The sequence below is a fragment of the Buteo buteo genome, chromosome 5, assembly GCF_964188355.1.
Source record: "Buteo buteo chromosome 5, bButBut1.hap1.1, whole genome shotgun sequence".
NCBI lineage: Eukaryota > Metazoa > Chordata > Aves > Accipitriformes > Accipitridae > Buteo > Buteo buteo.
The window spans coordinates 2,193,176-2,214,076 of record NC_134175.1 but is presented as its reverse complement, the minus strand read 5'-3'; the positions used below and the strand labels follow the sequence as shown (position 1 = coordinate 2,214,076).

The 20,901-nt window shown below is 37.6% G+C and overlaps 1 protein-coding gene across 1 annotated transcript in view; it reads left to right on the top strand.

Annotated features, from left to right (window-relative positions):
* PLCH2 (phospholipase C eta 2) overlaps positions 1-20,901 on the top strand; it is a 125,648-nt gene that overhangs the window by 93,391 nt on the left and 11,356 nt on the right. The window contains exons 11-24 of the mRNA XM_075027137.1: positions 804-1,007; positions 2,107-2,227; positions 4,214-4,385; positions 4,640-4,747; positions 7,224-7,382; positions 9,191-9,283; positions 9,751-9,851; positions 10,816-10,913; positions 11,744-11,926; positions 12,379-12,486; positions 12,668-12,792; positions 15,753-15,837; positions 16,321-16,467; positions 17,417-17,496. Of these exons, the coding sequence (XP_074883238.1) occupies positions 804-1,007; positions 2,107-2,227; positions 4,214-4,385; positions 4,640-4,747; positions 7,224-7,382; positions 9,191-9,283; positions 9,751-9,851; positions 10,816-10,913; positions 11,744-11,926; positions 12,379-12,486; positions 12,668-12,792; positions 15,753-15,837; positions 16,321-16,467; positions 17,417-17,496 (1,784 nt within the window). The remainder of the gene's footprint in view (positions 1-803; positions 1,008-2,106; positions 2,228-4,213; positions 4,386-4,639; positions 4,748-7,223; positions 7,383-9,190; positions 9,284-9,750; positions 9,852-10,815; positions 10,914-11,743; positions 11,927-12,378; positions 12,487-12,667; positions 12,793-15,752; positions 15,838-16,320; positions 16,468-17,416; positions 17,497-20,901) is intronic.

Below are 20,901 nucleotides of genomic sequence, written 5' to 3'. Positions count from 1 at the left end.
TATACTGGTGATCTGAGAGCAGCCATTTCATACAAAGATAAAAAACGAAACTTGCTAAAACTTTGCTTCTGAACAAGAGTGATTGCAATACAGAAATTGTCCAGGTGATGTTTGCATGATTTGCAAGCATCCCACTAATTCAGAAAATGAGTTCTAGAAAGTACTACAGATAAATGATTTTTCAGTGTTAAGTCTGGAGTGAACTTCAGTCTCATAAAGTGACAGTAATACAATACTGCAGATCTCTCCCAGCCACATGCATGTTTGTGCATGCAGTGTCATATCAAAATGAGAGACTGTTGCTTGTACAAGCCAATGTGTGTTGACATTCTTTTGGTATTTTCAGGAGAAATAGAGGAGAGTATCTCCCTTGCTTCACACTGTGTTGGGCCACTAGAAACTGTCTCTATACAGTACAATACCATATATCTTTCAGCTCATTTCACTGAGGAGCAATGCCAGGATATGACCACAGATCCCTGGAGGCTTTTGTATGCCATGCGACTTAATGTCCCAGTAGAGTCTTTTGACAAAAATTATAAGCCTAAAATGTCATGTTTGGATTAAATAGACTTATTTTTTTAGGAAAGGCAGAGCAGGGAAAAGTACAAAGCAACTGTAAATTTATTGAAAGCAATAATCGCAATTGGTCATCGTGACAGTTGGAATGTGGTGGTGGTATTTATCTTACATGTTCATGAATGTGTTGGTGAATGTAGGGATGCATTTTTAGGCTGGTTTTAGGAAAGCTACAGCAACAAAAAGGACAAAACTGTGTTATTTATAGTATTGTTTGTTTACAGGTTTCACCAATTACATGCGGAGTCCATCAGGGGACATATTCAACCCAGAACACTACCAAGTGAATCAGGACATGAGTTTTCCTTTGAGTCACTATTTCATTACCTCTTCACATAATACCTACCTCATGGGAGATCAACTGATGTCCCAGTCTAGGGTGGACATGTATGCATGGGTGCTACAATCTGGCTGTCGTTGCGTAGAAGGTAAAGATCAAAAGGGAATCATCAGTAGGCTCTGTAGTTTTGTTTCTCCTCTGTAAAGGAAGACTGATGACTTCTGCAGAGGACATGGTAATTGGGCAGAGGAAAAAGCCTAGTAAAATGGTGTCTTTCCTTCATAAAGAACAACAAAATAATGTTGCAGTATAATGGACAAATTTTCTTGAGCATGGAAATAAGGCAGACATTTGAAGAGTAGTGTCATTGGTGCTGAGGGAAAAAAATTGTAAAAATATTTTTGTAGAGAGAATAGTAACTTTCAGTAGAATGTATTGGTGTATATACTTTCTAGCCGAGGGCATAACAAGCAAACTCAAAAATATGGCAGATTTCTTGCTACACGTAACAGGAAAGCCGATATTTCTGATAAGGGAAGTAGGGTTCTATTATGTGAAATGTTGACAGTCTCTGCAGTGACCAGGAAGCCTTTATGTGAAATCTCTTCTGATGTTTGTAGTGCCTTTCTGAGAGAGTACCAGTTTCGTAATCACCTTTAATATCCTGACCATCAAAGTGTTTTCACAGTTTTTCAGAAGGCCAATATCATGGTTTGCTCAGGTTAGATTGTGGATATGCCAATGGATACTTCAGAGGAGTAAAACATTTCATGGAAATATGATTGTAAACAAGCATAAGGTTAGGCAAAATCCAAGGAGGGCTAGAGATGACTAGGTCTTGGCTTTGCTTGTGGTGTGAGAAGCTTGGCTAAGATTCTCTGCTTTCCTTTTCAGGTTCAGCAGTAGCATAATGAAAGTAATGCTATGCTATGTCATCTCTCTTCCTGCCATAATAATCCTCAGCACTTGTTAAAAGGAGATCTTTTTTGCTTGGGGCTTTCTCAAACAATGGAAACAGTCATCTGTACACAGTAGAATGTCAAGGCCAGGAAGTTTCTTTAGAGAAAGCACGTTGAGCACAGTGAGGAGGGAGATACAGATGAAGGGTGGGAACGAACCTATACCCTGCTTTGTTGGGTACATGCCTGGCTGGGATGCTGAAGGGAATTGCAGGGTCTCATAGTCTTCCACAGGTGGTGGCCCCAGATGTTACTTGTCTGATGGGTGTCATTGTTTCTGTTCTACAGTTGACTGCTGGGATGGGCCGGACGGGGAACCAATTGTCCACCATGGATACACTTTGACTTCCAAAATTCTCTTCAAAGATGTGATTGAAACTATCAACAAATATGCCTTTATCAAGAATGAGTATGTATACAGTCTGCCAACTTTTGAGTCTCAGGGCTATAAGCTGGAGAGTTCCCTGGCATCCTTGTAAAGGCAGTTAGTGAAAATCTAACCTGTTCCTGTATATGCCAGACAGAATTCTGAGTTGTTTTGTGTGGGAAGAAAGCCTTCAGAAAGAAATAACAAGGCAAAATTGACTGAGTAGGGGCAGTCTGTACATAGTTGTGGGACTGTCTTTATCCCGTTTGTAGAAGACCAGAGGATTAACATGTTTTGACAGTGAATGTTTTTAGTGAAAGGCTGATGGTTTAACCACATATCTCTCTGGATGTGTACTCCAGTGATGTCAAGGTTACGCTTGGTTACTCCAGCGATAGGAAGCAAGTCAGGCAGCAAAGGAATACAAAGAGACAGCAGCCCAACTGTGGAGAAAGCAGACTGTTCAAGAGAAAGAGGTTATTTTCCCTACCTGTATGTTGCTCAGGAAATCAGAGAATTATACAATGGGAAGTTTCATGTACCTTGGCAGTACTGTCCTCCTCCTGAGAGTCAAAATGTGTGTGTCAACCTATCCTTTTCTTTTTCTTTTTTTTTAAGACAAATTAATTTATCTCTGTAAAAATTTTCTAGTAGCTTCTCCTAAGCAGTCCATCTGTCTTCATTAATAGAGCTAACCTTGCCCTGAAATTTCAGCCCAGGTAAACTAATTGTGAGCCTGAATTTTTTTGAGTTTGCCTGAAGACATGGTAAATAAATCAAAGGAAAGCTGGCCAGCAGGATATATGGCAATGCTTCTGAAATTGTTACAGTTCTTAAAAGCTTTACAGAAAGGCTAAGTGGAACTGTGTTACAACTTATTTGTGGTGGGTTTTTCTCTTGATAGATATTGGTGTTCAGTCAGAGTTTGGTACTGAACAAAACATATTTCAGACTTGCAGGTGGTTTTTTTTAGCAGGACAGGCTGGAGGCTTAGCTGTTGGTAGGCTGCAAATTCAGCCAAGGAACTAGCTTCAGGCAAAGCTAGGAATCTAACTGTAGTCATCAGCTGGGAAAGTTTTGTCCTCCAGGCATTGTCTGGCTGAAAGCCTCCTTTTTCCTTATGAGGAGCTAATGAGGGCCAGATGTCATGATAGACATCTTTTTATTCATAATTAGTTTTTACTTAATGAATCCCTCATAATTCAGCCCTATAAAACTGCACTGTGTGCTGGCTTTTGTGCTCATCCTAAAAATGCATCATCTCTAAACAGAAATCCATCTTCAGTGTGATTTTATATGGCACTAACCACACTGGAATTGATGTTTCACAAATCTTATCTTGATGATGCCTTTCAAAAAAGAAGGCATTGTCATTTCTTGGCCTCAGCCTAGAGAATCAACAATATATGACAACAATAAAACTAAATCTAGAAATAATGCTTACTGTCTTTGTAGAAGAGGCTTTATCTGCAAGCTTGTTTTTATGACACTGCTCTGTTGCTAGCTAGAAAAGTTTTCATGGAAGAACTAACACAACAGGTTTATCGCTTGGTTGTTGGAAGTGGGAAGGTAAAGACAAAGCCCCATTGGGGATTTTTTCAGTTCTTGGAACCTTTATTTACTTTTATCTGTGAGAGTACCAAAGAGCTGAAGCACCGATTGGAGAGGAGAGTTGAAGGTAGTGACTACTTAATTTTTCCTTATGAATGGCTTGCCAGAATCTCTTTGATAGTAAGTGAAGTTCAGGACTGGGTAGTGTAGGAAGGCAAAAAGTGTGCTCTGGAAAAAAATGCATCAAATCAGATTGCAGAAGTTTAATTATGCTGTGGCTGTCAAAAAATCGACCATTCAGTTTGGAGTGAGTAGTGGAGTATCAGTCCTGTGCCCACACTGATTTATCGAACCACTGTGGATTTCATTGGTGGTGATGTCTGTTACAGGAATGGCTCAGACAGTAATAACTGTTATCCTCTTAATGCTATAAAAACTAAATTTGCGGTTGATGATACTTGCTTATGTCTCTGCCAGGTACCCTGTTATCTTGTCAATTGAGAACCATTGCAGTGTCATTCAGCAGAAGAAGATGGCTCAGTATCTTATAGAAATTCTGGGAGACAAACTGGATCTGTCTTCTGTGCACAATGATGATTCTACCAAGCTCCCTTCCCCAGCAAGTCTTAAAGGAAAGATATTGGTTAAGGTAAAAACCTGCTTCGTTTGTTCCATCCCTTTTTTTGTGATGATTATGATTTCTGCCTGATTATCACTTATACCCTAATTTAAATCATTTTACAAAAAGCAGTCTTTAAGAACCTGGTACTTAAGGTTCTGAACAAATGTCTTCTCAATCAGCAAGAACCTGGCTGCATGCTTTGAATAATTTTACTTTTTTTTAATATGTGTGATAGCAAGAGCTGCGTGCTAACCTGCCTGCGTAATCTTTCTATCTTCTAGGGAAAGAAACTTCCAGCCAACATCAGTGATGATGCAGAGGAAGGTGAAGTTTCTGATGAGGACAGTGCTGATGAGATTGATGATGACTGTAAACTAATGAATGGAGATGTAAGTTAAGTGACAATTTGGATGTAAATGTATGTTAAGTTTTCCCATCCCAGTGAGAAGAAACCTTGTATGAGTTCTCTGGAACATGGATGTGGTCTAATCCTTGGGATTCCTCACAAGTCTTTTAGGTTCTAAACCTTCGTGGGGACAGATTTGACAGAAGTGCATACTAGACAGCATCAGTTCCAGTGGTTATGTTTCAAGTTTGGAATTTTCATGTCTTTTAATATTTTAAATAGTAATAGCTCATGATTCTTTATTGCATCATAGTCTTCTTCCCCTCAAATGCAAAAAAAAGAAAAAAGTTCTACTTATGTCAAATTGTGGTCATTGTTACACAGCATCCCTTTGGTTTGCTGAATGGTGGGTTTAGTTGATTTTTACTGTAAGAAGGTGTTAAAAAGGGAGAATATTTTAATCTCTGCTTGCTTCAATCTGAAAATCCCTTATTTCTCCATCCTTTTTAAAAGTTAATTTTTTTTGTCACTTTGATCTTCTGGCGAGTGACATTGCATCTTACAGAAACAATATAAAATACACAACAAAACCATCTAATAACATAACCCAGATTGCCTTGGAGAGATTTTCAGTCCTCTCTCCCTCAGGATATTTCCTCATTTTATATTATGAATTTGACGCTTTTAATCTAAAACTAAAAGAGAAACTTCTTTATGAATAAATCTACCAAAGGGGAAAAAGAATTTGTTTTTTAAAATTATTATGTTTTAGCATATCGCTTTTCAATATTCTAAAGCTGAGATCTGTGATGTTTTAAGACGTCTTGGGGTTTGACACCTCCTTGTTACATGATGCAGCTTTTCAAAGTGGAAGGTATTGTACAGGCAGTGGTGTGGTACAGTTCAGTTCAGCAGGCTTTCCACCTATGTAAGATCAGGCCTGGTATCAAGGCATGAGCCTTTTGAACAGTGAGAGAATGAGTTGAAAGCCAAACCAAAAGCTTTTACAACCCACTTGGGGGCTACCTACGTAGCTGACTGTACAGGGAAGCTAGAACTGTGCAAAGTGAATGAAATGAGAATTGGACATTTCTTGACTTTGAAACTTCACTGTGATCAACAAAGTTCACTCAGCTTGTTTTCCTATGTTTTCTAGTTCTTTTGTCTGTATCTCAGGCAATCCAAAGGCAACAAGGCAGGTGATTTGACAAGCCTGCTGAAATCAGGCCCGCTGTTGTACTTAATATCCTGATTTTCCAAGTTCTCCAGATAATTTCTAGACTTAAAGATGGCTTGTTTCGAGAGGATCCTAATCCCGATGCTTGAACAAACAGAAATGTTAGCAGGTCTCTCATTGCTAGAAATTACTTTTGCCATGATTCTTTTCAACTTAGCCCACAGATATACAATTTATAAAGAGATGTCAAACAATGTTTATTTTTCTTCCATTGAATGGATGGAGAAATTCATGCCAGTAAGAAAAGTGTCATCTTTCATAATAAAATTAGCTAGTAACATGTTATGGTTGGGTGTATTATTCTCACTAAAAGCTCAGTAGGCATTACTTTGCTGACCTCATTGTCTTTGTTACTAACAGTTCACTTTGCTGTAAGGTTTAGTGATGCTTTAAATCTGAGATTTGCTACAGCTGGCTTGCTTTCCAAGCCAAATTTTGAAGCGCTCAGAAAATCATAGCTTGTTTCATGACAAATTTAACTGGGAATTTTTAAGGCCTACCGAGAAAACACAATCTGTCACCTCTTAAAAGACCTGGGATTGTGAGTTTGTGCCTCATGGATGAAAAAGAAAACTCCGGATTTCTATTTGTTTTCCCTCCACTTCCTCACAGAAGGAGTTCTCTTACATTTTGCCCTTGAACTGCTGAAATCAAGATTCTAAATCTTCTCCCATTCCATCCAGTAGAAGCTTGCATCTATTGTAGCTGCAGTCAACCTTGACAATATCATATGAACGCTGTCCATCAACCCTGATGTGTGAGAGAAATACCGTATACTCAGTTTTGACATGTATCCATTACTACTAAATTTCTGTGAAGAATGGCTTATTGGACAGCACAGTGGAATAGATCAGATTTTTTACTAAATTGGTGCTGCAAAACATAGCATATGTTAATCCAGTCCAGTATGGGGAGTCATCTCAGTAACAACTATTTCTATTTTAGCACATCCTTGGCTTGTAACAGACATGACATCTGAATAGCTCTGCTAATGGTCAGTCTTGGTTCAATTAGAAATGTTTTAATGAGTTTTACACTCACATCACTTCAGACAATCTGTTTATACTTTAGATCTAACATCTACTTCAGGGCTTCATATGCTTCCATACCTTACATTGTTTGATACTGAGCTGCAGGTAACTGCTTCACATTATGCGAATGAATAACTTTTTTTTTTTACATTTTTTCTTGCATACAACATTTTAGTTTGCATTAATCCTGGCTGGAATGAATAAGACTTTTTTCATCACTACCTAGTTTAATGATTCTGTTTTGTTTGTAGGCATCTACTAATAGGAAAAGAGTGGAGAATATAGCAAAGAAGAAACTTGATTCACTGATAAAAGAATCCAAAATCCGTGACTGTGAAGATCCAAACAATTTTACGGTTACCACTCTACCATCATCAGGAAAGGCTGGTCTAAAATCAGATAGTAAGAAGGTGAACATGTTTTATCGTACTTCACTTGCCCCTAGACCTGATTGTTTTGTTTGTCTCTGTAGCTATATAGTACTATAATTTCATAACAGTAATGCTTGTTCTTTCAAAGGTGGATGTCTAAAGTTGGGCTTTTAATTCTGTTTTGAGACTCCCCAGTTAAGATAGCTCAGTTTACCTCAGGTATCTGCAGCCATCATCGTACTAATGAAACTAAAAAATGCTCAGCACTTCCCTTAAAACAAGATAAGTGTGAGTCACACAATGAAAAGATTCCTGTCTCCTGTCTAGGTTAACTAGGATAATACAACTCAAGAATAACCAGATAGCCAAAATGTTCCTCTGGGATGTGGTAAAGCCAGGTTCACATCCCCAGTCAGACTTAGGAGGAACTGGGATTTTGAAGCTGTTTTCCATTCTGCCCTGATGAACACTTATTTGGCTAATTCAATATATAAGAAAACATGCTCCCTTCTTCTGTAATATTTTGTCATGACACCTTGTTAATACCTCATGTTGCTTATATAAAAACTGTATTAAAAGGAAGAATACTTTTCACATTTATGTCCATTTAGTGGAAGCTTCTTTCTAATTTGCTGATAATAAGATTTTAATTTTAGCTGGTTTTATGATTCACACTTGATGCAGGGGGATAGTCAGTTATTGCAGATGAATAATGAAATGTGGCAGTCCTTCAAAATATAAACTGAAATGCTAACCACCTCTTTCTCTAAAGTCCAATGTCTTTCTCAGTGATTTCAGACAAAGAGAAGTTTAGCATTTCCATTTGTTGTGTTTTATTAGCTTACTGAATAAATCGTATATTATTGACTTCAGATTCACAGCTGAATTCATTCAGTTAATGATGATGCCAGTTGAACATCACTGTCAGATATGCAAAGCTTTTTTTCTTGCTCACACAGCAATTGGAGCATGAAATATACAAAATGAAATGACTTTTCAACAGAATTTTATTTTCCATTATAAAAAGTGCATATGAAAGTTGGGCTTTTTTGCCTTGGTCCTCTATGTTCTATGCATTTACATTTGTATTTTAATTTTATACTAATGCTTATTTATAAAAATGTACTCAGCCCACAGACTACACTTAATGAACTTGAGGCATTGTCATTTTAGAATTTGTAATAAGCCACAAAAAGCTTAGGAAGATTGTTGCATGCAAATGAAAAACATTGGAGATCTTCCAATAATAAGCAAGTGTACTAACTAGGGATTAAAACTAGATGAGAACTAAAAATCAGCTTCCCAAAACTTTCTATGGCATAAGTTTTGCATGTACTTTTAAGCCTAATGATTTACATGGTGTATCAGACAGTTATTCTTGTAAGATGCACTACAAGGCCAAGGCTTCTTGGCCTTGTATACTAGGATTATCCTAGAAAAACTGTGTAGTTGGCAGAAATAAGTCCAGTTAAACTATGCTTTTCACATATTAAGCTATAAACCAGTCTGGTGTCAATGAATGTTATGTGGTATGGGGGCATTCAAACTTTGCCTAGATGAAAATAAACTTGGGGTTACATATTTGTGAGATTTCTGTCTGCTCTGAAAGTTCCCATGGACAAAAATGATGGTAGTTATTGCTGGGATAAAAGGTCTTTTACTCAGCCTGTGGTGTTTGTTTTTTTTTTTAAAAAAAAAAAAAAAAAAAAGCCTGCATTCGTCTGCTCCAGTTCTGTTGACACTTTAGGGAGGACTGCTTCCCAAACTATTTCTGATGATGTTCAAATATGCTGTCTGTAGCACTCTATTTGGTCTGCTGCATTATTCTTTCTCTTTGGTTGCTTTAGAATAAACTTGAGGATGATGTGGAATCTGGGGAAGACTTCAGTACCAATAAAAGGCACAGCCGATCATTGATGGGCAGTTTTTCTAAACGCAAGGTGAGTCACTCGGTAAATTAGGTCTACACTACATATTGTATTCTTGGATAGGTTTTTTTCTTTGCACACAGTGGTAGAGAAGAATATCATAATTGCATTGTCTAGCAGAGGTTTGCTATCAGACTGTTCACTGAATGGGTAGGCTGGATAACTGGTTATAATGGTGCATAACAGTTTCAATTTACATCAAGGACTAAAAGTATCCAAGATCTAATCTGAAAAGCTTAAAAATTAATTTGCACCTTTTATCTGAGGATCTGATTCCTTTATAAAAAGGCTCTGACCTCGGGCTGAGTCTTCCCCACATGCATGCATATTGTTCTGCAGTACTGAGTATTACAAAAGCTGTCATTTCCTATTTTCTGTAAGTAATATACTCATAGCCATAACAAAGCAGAATTGTATCCAGCTGCTCAAATGTTGATCAGACTGTTATGATATTATGGTTTTATTTCCTTGTGGCACAGAAAAAAGGAAGCAAATTGAAAAAGGCAACAAGTCTGGAAGAGGGTGAAGATGATTCGGATTCTCAAGGAAATTTAGCCAGGAGCTCTGTACATTACAGCAGGTTTGTTAAGAAGTGATTTGGCAATTTTGTTTCTGTAAAAGATACCTACATAAATGTACCCACTAAATAGATATGCTTCAGGTCTAGAAGTCAATTTGTTAAAGGCTGCAGGCATGTGACAGTGATTTGTTATAAGGGTAGATCCGATGTTTGCCACAAGATCATTAGAATGATCTCTTGGTGCCATTCAAACTACTTAGCAAAGTACAGCAGACCTTGTATGTGTTTTGAGCTCTTACCATCTCATCCAGCTGAAATATAGGCCATTTGACTGGTGGCCTAGTTGAATCCATTAACGTGGATTTGCAGTTTATCAGGTCCCCAGCTGATTTTTTTTATTGTTTTATAATTTGCCAAATGAAGTTCCATCACAACTCAGCTGATGATTTTGATTTTTCTTTTGAAATTGCCTCTTCAAAAATCCTGACATCAAAGATCCTTTGCAGGATGGTTGCTTGAGCTTCAGGCTTCAAAAGTAAGAAATCAGATCAAGCAGTTCTCTAGAATACTTTGGAGCTTTTGGGGGGAGTTTAGTAGATATGCTGTTAGTGATCACCTGAAGCAAATAAGGAGGATCAGAGCATTACTTTCTTACTATTTCTTTGGGATTTAAATTTTTTTTTTTTTGTTAGCACTTGACTTGAGATGTAAATATATATGTGAATAGATGTTCCACCCTTTGGTCAAAGCAATTTAGAGTCCTCCCCACCAGATCTTAGTAGGTGAATACTTATGTCTGACATTAACAAGAAAGAACAGGACTTACTTGTTCCGTGTACTTTCATGCCATTGGTTCCACAACTGCTGTGCTTTGACAGCGAAGCTCTATGTGGTATAAAACTATGAAGTACCTCCTTGGTAGAAGAAAACCTTCTTATGTTTCTTTACCCTGATTTATTTTTAAATATGAAAGATAAAATTTACCCCTTGATTAATGGGAAATTCATTTGTTTTATCGTTCTAGAATAAACCGACAGAAGAAAACAATGAAGCTGTCCAGGGCGCTCTCTGACCTCGTGAAATACACAAAGTCTGTTGGCATCCATGACGTTGAAACTGAAAGTAGGTTGAACTAAAAGTCTGCTGAAAATAATTGCTATACAAAGAAATTGAAAAGTTTATGTTCTTACATATCTTCTTATTGAAAGCTGTTTTTCTGTTTGTTTCTCGCTGACCCTGAAAAAATTTTAACAGAAGAGCTGCACAAAATAAAGCTATACTATTTTGAAGTAGCTGACCACTTGCTATTCAGAATCCACAAAGTGAGTCTAGAGTTGTGTGACAGCTTCCATAAAGGAGAAAAAGTTACTACAGGTAGTAAGTAGTACACATGTAGTCTTTGCTACCTTGTATAAAAGCTGCCACACAACACTTAAATCCTGGGAAATAACAGAGGACTTAGTTATGCTCTTGGGGAGAATGGTCTGAAGAGCATTTCAAGCTTGAAGTCTAGATTCTTAAGTGAGATCTGATGAAACATCGGGCATTAAATTTCTAGAATATTTCAGTCCTCTTTCTAAGTTTTCTGTATCTTATTTTGACAGGAATCAAGTTTCAGTTAAAAGTGTCAAAAAGAGAGAATTGCTTGCCAGAAAACATACTTGCCTTGAGCAAATTAAAAAAAATATCTTAGAGACTTTTTTTTAAAACTTCTTAATGAAGATTCAGGTCATTCCTTATATTCAGCTTCATTTTCCCAACCATAACTCCTCCATTAAGCACAATGATTTTGCTGTGATATAAGAATAGCATAGTTCCCTCTGAGTGGGATGTATTCAAATGATGCTTGACAGTTATAAGGAACTAGTGCCATGTAGTTCTGAATGCTTTATCTAGATAATAAATAAGTAAATAAGGAGATTACCTCTAATCTCGTCCTCTCTTCTCTTTAGTCTCTTCCAGCTGGCAGGTTTCATCTTTCAGTGAAACAAAAGCCCACCAGATACTGCAGCAAAAGCCAGCACAGTATCTACGTTTCAACCAGCATCAGTTGTCCCGCATCTACCCATCTTCTTATCGTGTAGACTCTAGCAACTACAATCCCCAGCCATTCTGGAATGCTGGATGCCAACTTGGTGAGCAGAAAGAAAACTTGTTTATTTTTGTTTTGTTCTAGGAGGGATGTTTTAATAGGAACACTGGAATCACCCCTTAAAATACTCCGAGTTCTCTGCTCATCCAACTTTACTGACAACTGAGTCCTCCTTATTCCTGTCTATGTTGTTACTGAGATAGATTACCTCAAACCATGTGTCTTACATCCAAGTAGTTGTCTGATAAATGGAAATAAATGAACTTCTCAAATGCAAGGGGACTTCAGAGTTCAGACTCTTTTGGAGAGCTTCTCTCCCTGAAGCTGTGATGTATGTTATGTAGGTGAATTCTTTTTCATAAAACATTTGAGTTTTTGCATCCAAGAAGTAAAATGTGAAAATGTATTTAGGTGTCCTTCCTTTAACTTGGTTCTACAAACAAGAATGTTGTTAACGTACTCAGTAAGTAATATCACCTTCTTTTTTTTAAACAGTTGCACTAAACTACCAGTCAGAGGGAAGAATGCTGCAACTGAACCGGGCCAAATTTAGTGCCAATGGGAATTGTGGCTATGTCCTCAAACCAAACTGCATGTGTCAAGGTAAGAAAAATCAGCAAAATAAGTGGATCACTTATTGCGTGAGAAGGGTGGGTGTGGATCCTTATTATAGTTTGTTTAAGAATGCATTTCTGATACTTGAAGCAAATGAGACCGAAGGTATCTATAACTAGATCACCAAAATTGCACTTCTTTCACATTATGTGACTTCTCATTCTTACAGGTGTTTTTAATCCAAATTCTGAAGACCCACTGCCTGGTCAATTGAAGAAACAGCTGGTTCTGAGAATTATCAGTGGTCAACAACTCCCCAAACCACGTGATTCCATGTTGGGAGACAGAGGAGAGGTATGGGACAATCAGTGATTGTTCTTGTGTGTTGGAGAAGGTTTATTTCCATATTGGCTGGGCTAAGGATGAGGATTTAACTTCCTGCAGTTATCTGTCAGGAGTCATAGAACATGAATAAATTAGGTCACTAGCATTCTAGATCTTTAGGTGGTTTTCTTCATTTCTGCATCACAGGAATGGTCTGCTGGTTTTCCTCCAGTTGTCAACACAGTGCCTCCAGGAGAAGCAAAAAAGGGCCAACAAGCTCATCATGATAAGTTTCTACTCACCATAGTACTCTAAACATCCTCCTTCCTCCAAAACACCCTTGCAAATAGTGCCAAGTCAGTCTGTCTCTTAAAAAAAATAAATGTAGAAAACTGCTGAGCTTGTCATGCAAGGCAAGCAGAGTTACCTGGGAGTCCTTCCCTCTGCTTGCATGAATCTGCTCCCAGTCCTCCATTTAGCACAGTATTATTACATGTTTTCTTTCTGTCCTTCATTTTGGCTTCTGTTGTGTGATCTATTCTCTTTTTTTAATTTTTTTTTCTTTTTTTATTGCTCCCTTATTTGTTTTATAAAACCCTTGGCAACTTCGCTTAATGAAGTATCAGACTAAAAGGAGCCAGATCTGCAACCTCTTGGCAACTTTTTAAAGAGGCTTTCTTCATTTCTTGTGCTGTTTGTTGGTGTCACAATGTCATTCACATGACTTTATTAAATATTAGTCTTTAATGAATACTAGTATGAAGTTTTGTCAGAGTTAAAATTTCCTTTTAGCCTTTTGCAATTAGAATCAAACCTCTCAAATGAGTTCTTACATGCTTGAATTTTATATGAATGCTGCAATCAGCTTCTAAATACCCTTTCTCCACAGAACTCTTTAGGTGACTACATCAAACCAGGTAAACTTCCCTAAAACCCAAACACAGTAGAGTCATACTGAGGGTTTAGTGAACCTACCTATGTTTTAATTAATTAATTTCCATTTCAATTTCTTTCTTTATTTCCACTCTTATTAATATGCAACAACATGGAATTTGTCCTAATTCAGATTGCACTTATATTTCAGAATATGAAGAATAATCTGTTGGAATTTCATTTTATCCTGAGCAGTAGGGGAATTAGCTCATGCAGAACCTGATCTTGGAAGAAAACTACCTGAGCTCATGAAGCCAGTTCCCTACAACTGTTACCAGTCATGTTTGAAGTGATTACTCTAAAAAGTGCCTGCAAAACATATGAACTTACTCCCCATGTCAGGGGCCAACACTATATAGGAAAATTAACACTGTTAAGATAAAATGCCTAAATAATCTTAAGAAACAATCTGCACCCAGTCTGTCCAGACACCAAACTTGCAGTTAGTTTAACCCTGAGCAAGGGTTAGTTTAACTTTCAGACAAGCATCTGTAGCCTGGCTCATCCTACCCAATTTCCTGTGCTCCCTGATTTGATTGCTGTCAGTGTCTGAGCTGAGTCAGGTATCTACACTATATAAGCCTACTCAGAAATAAAAGCCCTGTTGAAAGCTACAGTAAGTTAGGTGGTGTTTAAAATTCCATGTTTCATTTTATGTTTCCTTTGCATATAATTATACCAGAGAAAAATCAGACCTTTATTGTGCTGACCACTCTATGTTACGAAAAAGATTTTATAGAATAGAGCTAGGCAAACAAGATAAGATGTTTGACAAATACAATGTGTAGTCTTTCCTACTGAGAATGAGGTGTCTTTTGAAAAGTAATAAAAAGCAGGTACAACACATTTGATTTTTCTTTAGTGGTAGAGTATTCTATAGGGACATAGGCACAAGGAACATCTGTGTTCTCCTAAGTATCAAAAAGATTCTTCATTCTTGCTGAGATTGCATTGGCTGTTTACATTCTTGGTATCTGAAAGCAGTAATAAGCTTTCAAAAAATGTAATAGGTGGTTATATGTACTCTTGTCTTCAATGTTACTTTTACTTACTGGGAGATGGATGGTAGATTTGGGTATCAGGTTGCTGTTTCAAATGACATATAATTGAATGGGTCCAGCATAGGTTTTTTTTATGAGCCACATCACAGGCTGGAACACAGATTAATCTTTTAAAGCTACCTGCCTTTTCCTACTCCTTGTGAATAGGGATAGAAGTGTCACTCTGAGACTCAACTCTGTCAAAACTTGTCATCCTTTCAGAGAACACAAGTAAAAACTGTAGAGGTTCAGGCTAATTACAGGAATATCTCTGTGGCTACCTAGTACGATGTGAATGTAAAGACTCAGTGCCAGGATAGTCCTCCTTTGTGATCCCCAGAATGTCCTTCCCACTGTTGCCTTCAGGGAACTTATAATTCAGTTGAGGTTCACATTTAATTAAAAGAGGTCTCCACAGAGTCAAAGGCTTTCTAGTCTTAGGTAATTACAGCAACCTTCTACAAGACATGCTCTGTTTTTTCAAGCTTACATTCTAAGCAGAGTTTCTTCCAGAAATGGAAGGTAGTAATAGGAGATTTTTGCAAATCGGCCAGAGGTAGAACTCGACCTCCCATCTGGTTTGACCATTGCCTTGTCCATTGTGCCATGACACTGAGATTTTTAACAGATGACTCTTGATTCTTGTTGGGATTTTTTTGATGTTGCTGCTTTAGAACATGTTTATCATAATGTCTGTTTTGAATATATTTTAAAGATTTTTCTCAAATATTTACTACGTTAGAAAACATTCATATGCAGACCAGTGTTTAAAGTTCATTTGAGAACACAGAAATAGAATAGAAGAGAGAAATGATCACAAATACATACAACATGATTATTCTAAATTATGCTTTTAGATGATTTAGCCGGAGATCTCTCATCAGCATAATAATGCATTACAGAAAGGCTCAGGACCAATAATTAAGACAATAATGTACAATACTCACACTGTAAAAGCTATGTGCTTGAATTTAATCCTTGTCATTCTTTCAATATTTGTTACTTTCTGTTTTCCAGATCATAGATCCATTTGTTGAAGTGGAAGTTATAGGCTTACCTGTTGATTGCTTCAAAGAACAAACTAGAGTAGTTGATGATAATGGTAAGATTATGTGGGTGTTAGGGGTTTTATGGCTGAAATATCGTCTTTCAGGCAAGTTTTGTTCATAAGATGAGTAGATGAAATTTGGTCTCTATAGTGGCAGAGCACTGAAAAATTGATTTAAGCATTCTTAATCTTAATGTTGTGGAGGTTTTGGTGTAAAACAAGTAATTTCTCTGACTTCTCGTTGTATGTGAGAAGGGTATTTTGAGCTTGCTCTGGTCAAAAGAAAGTCAGGTTGTCCAAACACCTGCTGAAAGCAGGGCCAAATTTAAGTAAAATCCAACTCTGTTTCTTGCAAATTCTTGTGTTATTGTGTCTCTACCTGAAGTGAGTGGGAGTACTGGGTTTTCCAAGAACAATGATCGAACTATTACAAATATGAGAATGACATTGCAGTTTAGGCATTCCTTATGTAGGCAGTCTTCTTTCTTCTTGCATCTTGTGAACAAAATATCTAAAAGCTAATTCCTTCATTCCAAGGTTTTAACCCAATGTGGGAGGAAACATTGGTGTTCACACTCCACATGCCAGAGATCGCACTGATTCGGTTTCTTGTGTGGGATCATGATCCAATTGGTCGTGATTTTATTGGACAGAGAACAATAGCTTTCAGCAGTATGATGCCAGGTAAGACAGAAACGGTGAAATCCCAAATCAGTTGGCTAGGACTTCTTTTTCTGTGATAACTGAAGCTGTGAATGCTGGATTAATGTGTGTGCATGTGTCTGCTACAGAAATTTCTAGTTAGAACAAGACACTGGGAGTTTGGACCCTGAGTTCTCTATCTTGGTCCACAACTGACTTATATGATGATGAAGACTAAATCAATTAACTCTATGGGACTAGATTTTAGAAAAAGGGTAAGATTGTTAAGCAGGATGGCTAAATATTGTGGGCTTGGAAGATGACCATACAGACTCTTTACTCCTGTTATCTCCTACTGCTTTTTCCTCCATTTTCTTCACACCAGTTTTTGAAAGACACTAGAGTTTTGATTGGTCATATTACTGTCAGTAATAGTTTAATATAGAACAGATAGTTACCTATTCTAATTATGGGATCCAGGTTATTAAGTGTGTTTTCTGTCAGTTTCCTATTTCTGTTTTCAATTCAGTCTTCTTTCACATTAAAGCTTCTTCTGTGTATATTCTTCTTTCTTTCAAAGTAAAGAAAAAAGTTTGTAAAAAAGTAAAGAAAAAAGATTGAAAACAAACATCCAGTCTCAATAAAATGAACTTAGTTGAAACGTTTGTGGCATGAATAATGGACTGTAAGTCCCCAAGGGAGAATGTAGTCAACTTTAAGTCACAAATTGACGGCAGCAATAATGGACACTGGAAAAAACAGGACATGGCTTTTTTTATTAAAAAAAAGGGACAAGAAGAAATGACAGTTAAGTTCGTAAGTGGTGTCACTCTTAGATAACTGAGTGTGGCTAGGTGATGCACAAGCCTGGATGCTTATTGCAGGGAGGAGCTGGGAAAAAAATGGTTAATTTCTTCTGCTATTTACAAAAGGAAAGTCTCTTCCTATCATCTGTTTCAACTGCTTGTCAGCTTTGTTCACTCTCTTTCAGGTTACCGACATGTGTACCTGGAAGGTATAGAAGAGGCATCCATCTTTGTTCATGTGGCTGTTAATGACATCTGTGGTAAGGTGAGTGCCTTCAGTGTAATACAGTACAGCTTGCATATGTAAATGAACTGACAGGATTTTGTATCACACTAGGGAAGCCCAATGGGTGAAGGTCCAAGCTAACATATTTGTTCAACTAGAGTAAACTTCATCTCTGTGATTGCCATGGTAGCCTGACATCTTTCTGAACATACATGGAGATAAAAGCACGTCGTAGGGAAAGTTATAAAAAGAGATTCTTGCAGTGCCTTTTTGAGGGAACCATAGGGAAGGTTATTTCATTGCAGCATGCACACATTTATATAAATAAGTCTGCTTGTGTCCAGTACACTAAGTGCACCTTGCTGAACAAAAGGTTATACACCTGACCCACGAGTGCTTCTTGCCTGAAAAGCTTATTCTATAAAGGCTCTGTCTGCCTGATGCTTTCACGTTTTACATTTAATTAAATTCTTAAGGCTTATTTGCTTTGGGGTTTTTCTATAATAACACTTAAAATGCAGAGGAAAGATGATCCTTATAATAGTTGTTGGACTTATTTTCACCGCTTTTCTGTTATTAAGAGTGTGTTTGCTTCACATGCAGGAAAAATACAACTATCTGGGTGCTATATCTACATTCACATGAGTAACTCCAAGCTGAAAGTAAAGCCCTAACTTCAAACTTTTTCCTAGGCCAGCTGAAAATGAGATAGCTTCTTTCCTCACAGTGCACTGGATTTAGTTCCTTCTATGGTATTAATTTCAATGAAATTCAGGTAGCTAAGTATCTTGGCAGTGCCGTTAGAATCTCAAAACCAGTTTATAACCACTCGCAATGACCGGCTGAGCTTTCTGTAGTAGCAAGCTGTAAAATCAGCATCGTGACGGCAGGAGGCGGCATTGAATAGGCTGGGAATTTGTGAGTTCCTTTGCTTGTGGTGCTGTTCATTAAGAGGAATTAAAACAATTCTTAGAAAGGAAAACAGATTTTTCAACTGCTAGATTTTAATCTAAACTCTTGTGGGATGAAACAGAGATAAATCCCAGGAAACCTTCATTTTTATTTATAGGAAGAAGGGCTATTTCTGGAAAGAATGTCACTTTAGACATTTTAGCTCAGTTCCTGCTTTTTTTTATTTGATGTCTAATGCAAAACCTTTAGGCAGGTATAGCTTCATCCTGACAGGGCTAGGAGTTGTGCCTGAAACTCCCTGTGATGGCATTATGAATCTGTGTAAATTTAGCTCTATTGAGCAAGAGACTTTAGAAGATTTAGGTGAAAGAGAGGTTGTTGGTGTTGGTCTGAGCAGGACAGACCAGATGAGCAGTGTTTAATTTTGGACTGTAGGACCTGTCACAGATAAAAGGCTAGCACCCAGGTCATGGTAAAATGGTCATTTAGTCCCAGGCTTCAAGGAAAAGTGATGGCAGGCTGAACATTTCAATGCTAAGATCTTTCTTGACTATATTTTTGGGTTCAAGGGAACTGTATAGGATGTAAGTCATGCCCGTTTTGACTGCGGGTAGTTTTGACTGTAAGGTTACTGTCTCAGTAACCTTACAGTCACTTGCTGGATGCACGCATTGGCACTGATTCAAACAGCTTTAAATTTTGTCATGAACTTCTTTGGAGTTCCTGTGTCCAGATCTATTGCTCATTCTTGAATAGTTCTATCAAACTCTCCATGATTGTACCACGAAAATCAGATAGCTCAGCCTCGGGCATGAGGCCAGTGGGAATTGAATTGATCTGATTAGTGACTGTGTCCCTCACCTGTGTCCTTTAATGAAAGCAGGCATCTATTTGCTGTATGCATTCAGTAGAGATGATGACTGCCTTGGCTAGCCCTACTCATCCTTTTTGTAAGTTTTTCTTTTCTGTTGTGTTCTTAGTCAAAAGGATGGAGAATAGGCACATTCTCCTCCTCTTCCCAGTGTTGTGTGCATTCATGAAGCTCCAGTTGTTTGCTACTTTCAGGTGGTGTCCTCTGCACTGCTCTCTCAGTATTATTGTAAGGATAGCAAATATTTCAGTATCCTTCATTGGAAGTCAGTCTGTAGCTTAGTATTCACTGGCAAATGGGATATTTAAATGAAAGACAAACTGGGTCTGCCTGCCTTAATCACTGATTCATTAACTTCATTAGTTTCCAAGTCACTGCTCTGGGTAGCAGTGTTTCATGAAAGAGACAATGTTCATAGTCTTTGTGAATGTTTTAAGAGTTTTCACCTCAAATCTCCTTTGGCAGTATTGCAACGCATTATCTCTCTTTTAATACTTCCTTTACCTAGCCTTTCATGATTATTTGCTCTGATTGGCTTCTTCATGAGTAACTGGCTGGTGATAGTTGTAATTTGCAGTAGGGCAACATGCCCATTTAAACTTGGCAGCTATTTTGAGGACATTAGATTTTTTTTGGTAAGTGTTTTAAACAACTAAAAGACCCTTGTGTATCATGGTGTCTCCTCCCTGTCCTTATCCACTAGCTTCCAATCTACTGCACTGATTTGGTTTTTTTGATTGCTTTATTCCTTTTTCATGTTCTGTGTCTATTAGACATCCCTTATTGTTTCTTATTATCCTTGCAGTCTCTTTGGGTTTGCTGGTGTTAAGATGCTGGTGCTGTGCACTGATGTGATTAAAATACAAGGATTTGGAAGGAAAGCTTGTATGTTGGGGGGGGGTAATTTATAATTTTTAATAAAAATTACTGAAAATATGGAATAAATATTACAAAGTCCTTTCTGGTTTGGTCTCTCTGAATCATGTTCTGCTTTGATTTTTCAGTTAACAAAGTTCTGTTAAAACTAAAATTATTTCTCTGTTTTCCCTCTTTTAATTATGGGCAGAAAAATCACCACAGTTATCAGCTTGGATTTACCCATCCTTTATTAATCCAGATATTCTAATGCAAGCACTAACCTTTTGGGGCTTTCTTCTAAATGTAGATATTCTACCTGCTCAGTAGCTTGATATTACTAAAGCAGAGTCTTAGATATTTTTTTTTCAGCTTAACTTGTGTTTAACTGAAATCTCTTTTAGGTTGCACTATCTCCTGGAGACTCTTTTTTTTGTCTCTGTCACTTCTGTAGTCTATCCATGTATTGCAGAATTTCTTGTGGTTTTCTAGATGTGCATATCTCTGAGATCCTCCCTCACTGTTATTTTGCCTTTACTCTGTCTGTTTGTGATTTCAGTGGGCTTCTCTTTGTCAAAAAAGTCTACTTTTAGAAGCAGAGCGTTTTTAGACGCCTTGAAGGTACCCCCTCCTGTCTCAGGGAGGTGTAGTGACCACCAACACACACCTGCATGCCTCTAACTAGTTGCTTCATTAGCATCAATGTTTCCTTATTTGCATTTTGAAGCTCTTCAACTCATGTAACGTGAATTGCAACGTTTGACTTGGTCGGTTCTGTTGGGCCATTGATCAGTCAGAGAGCCCTC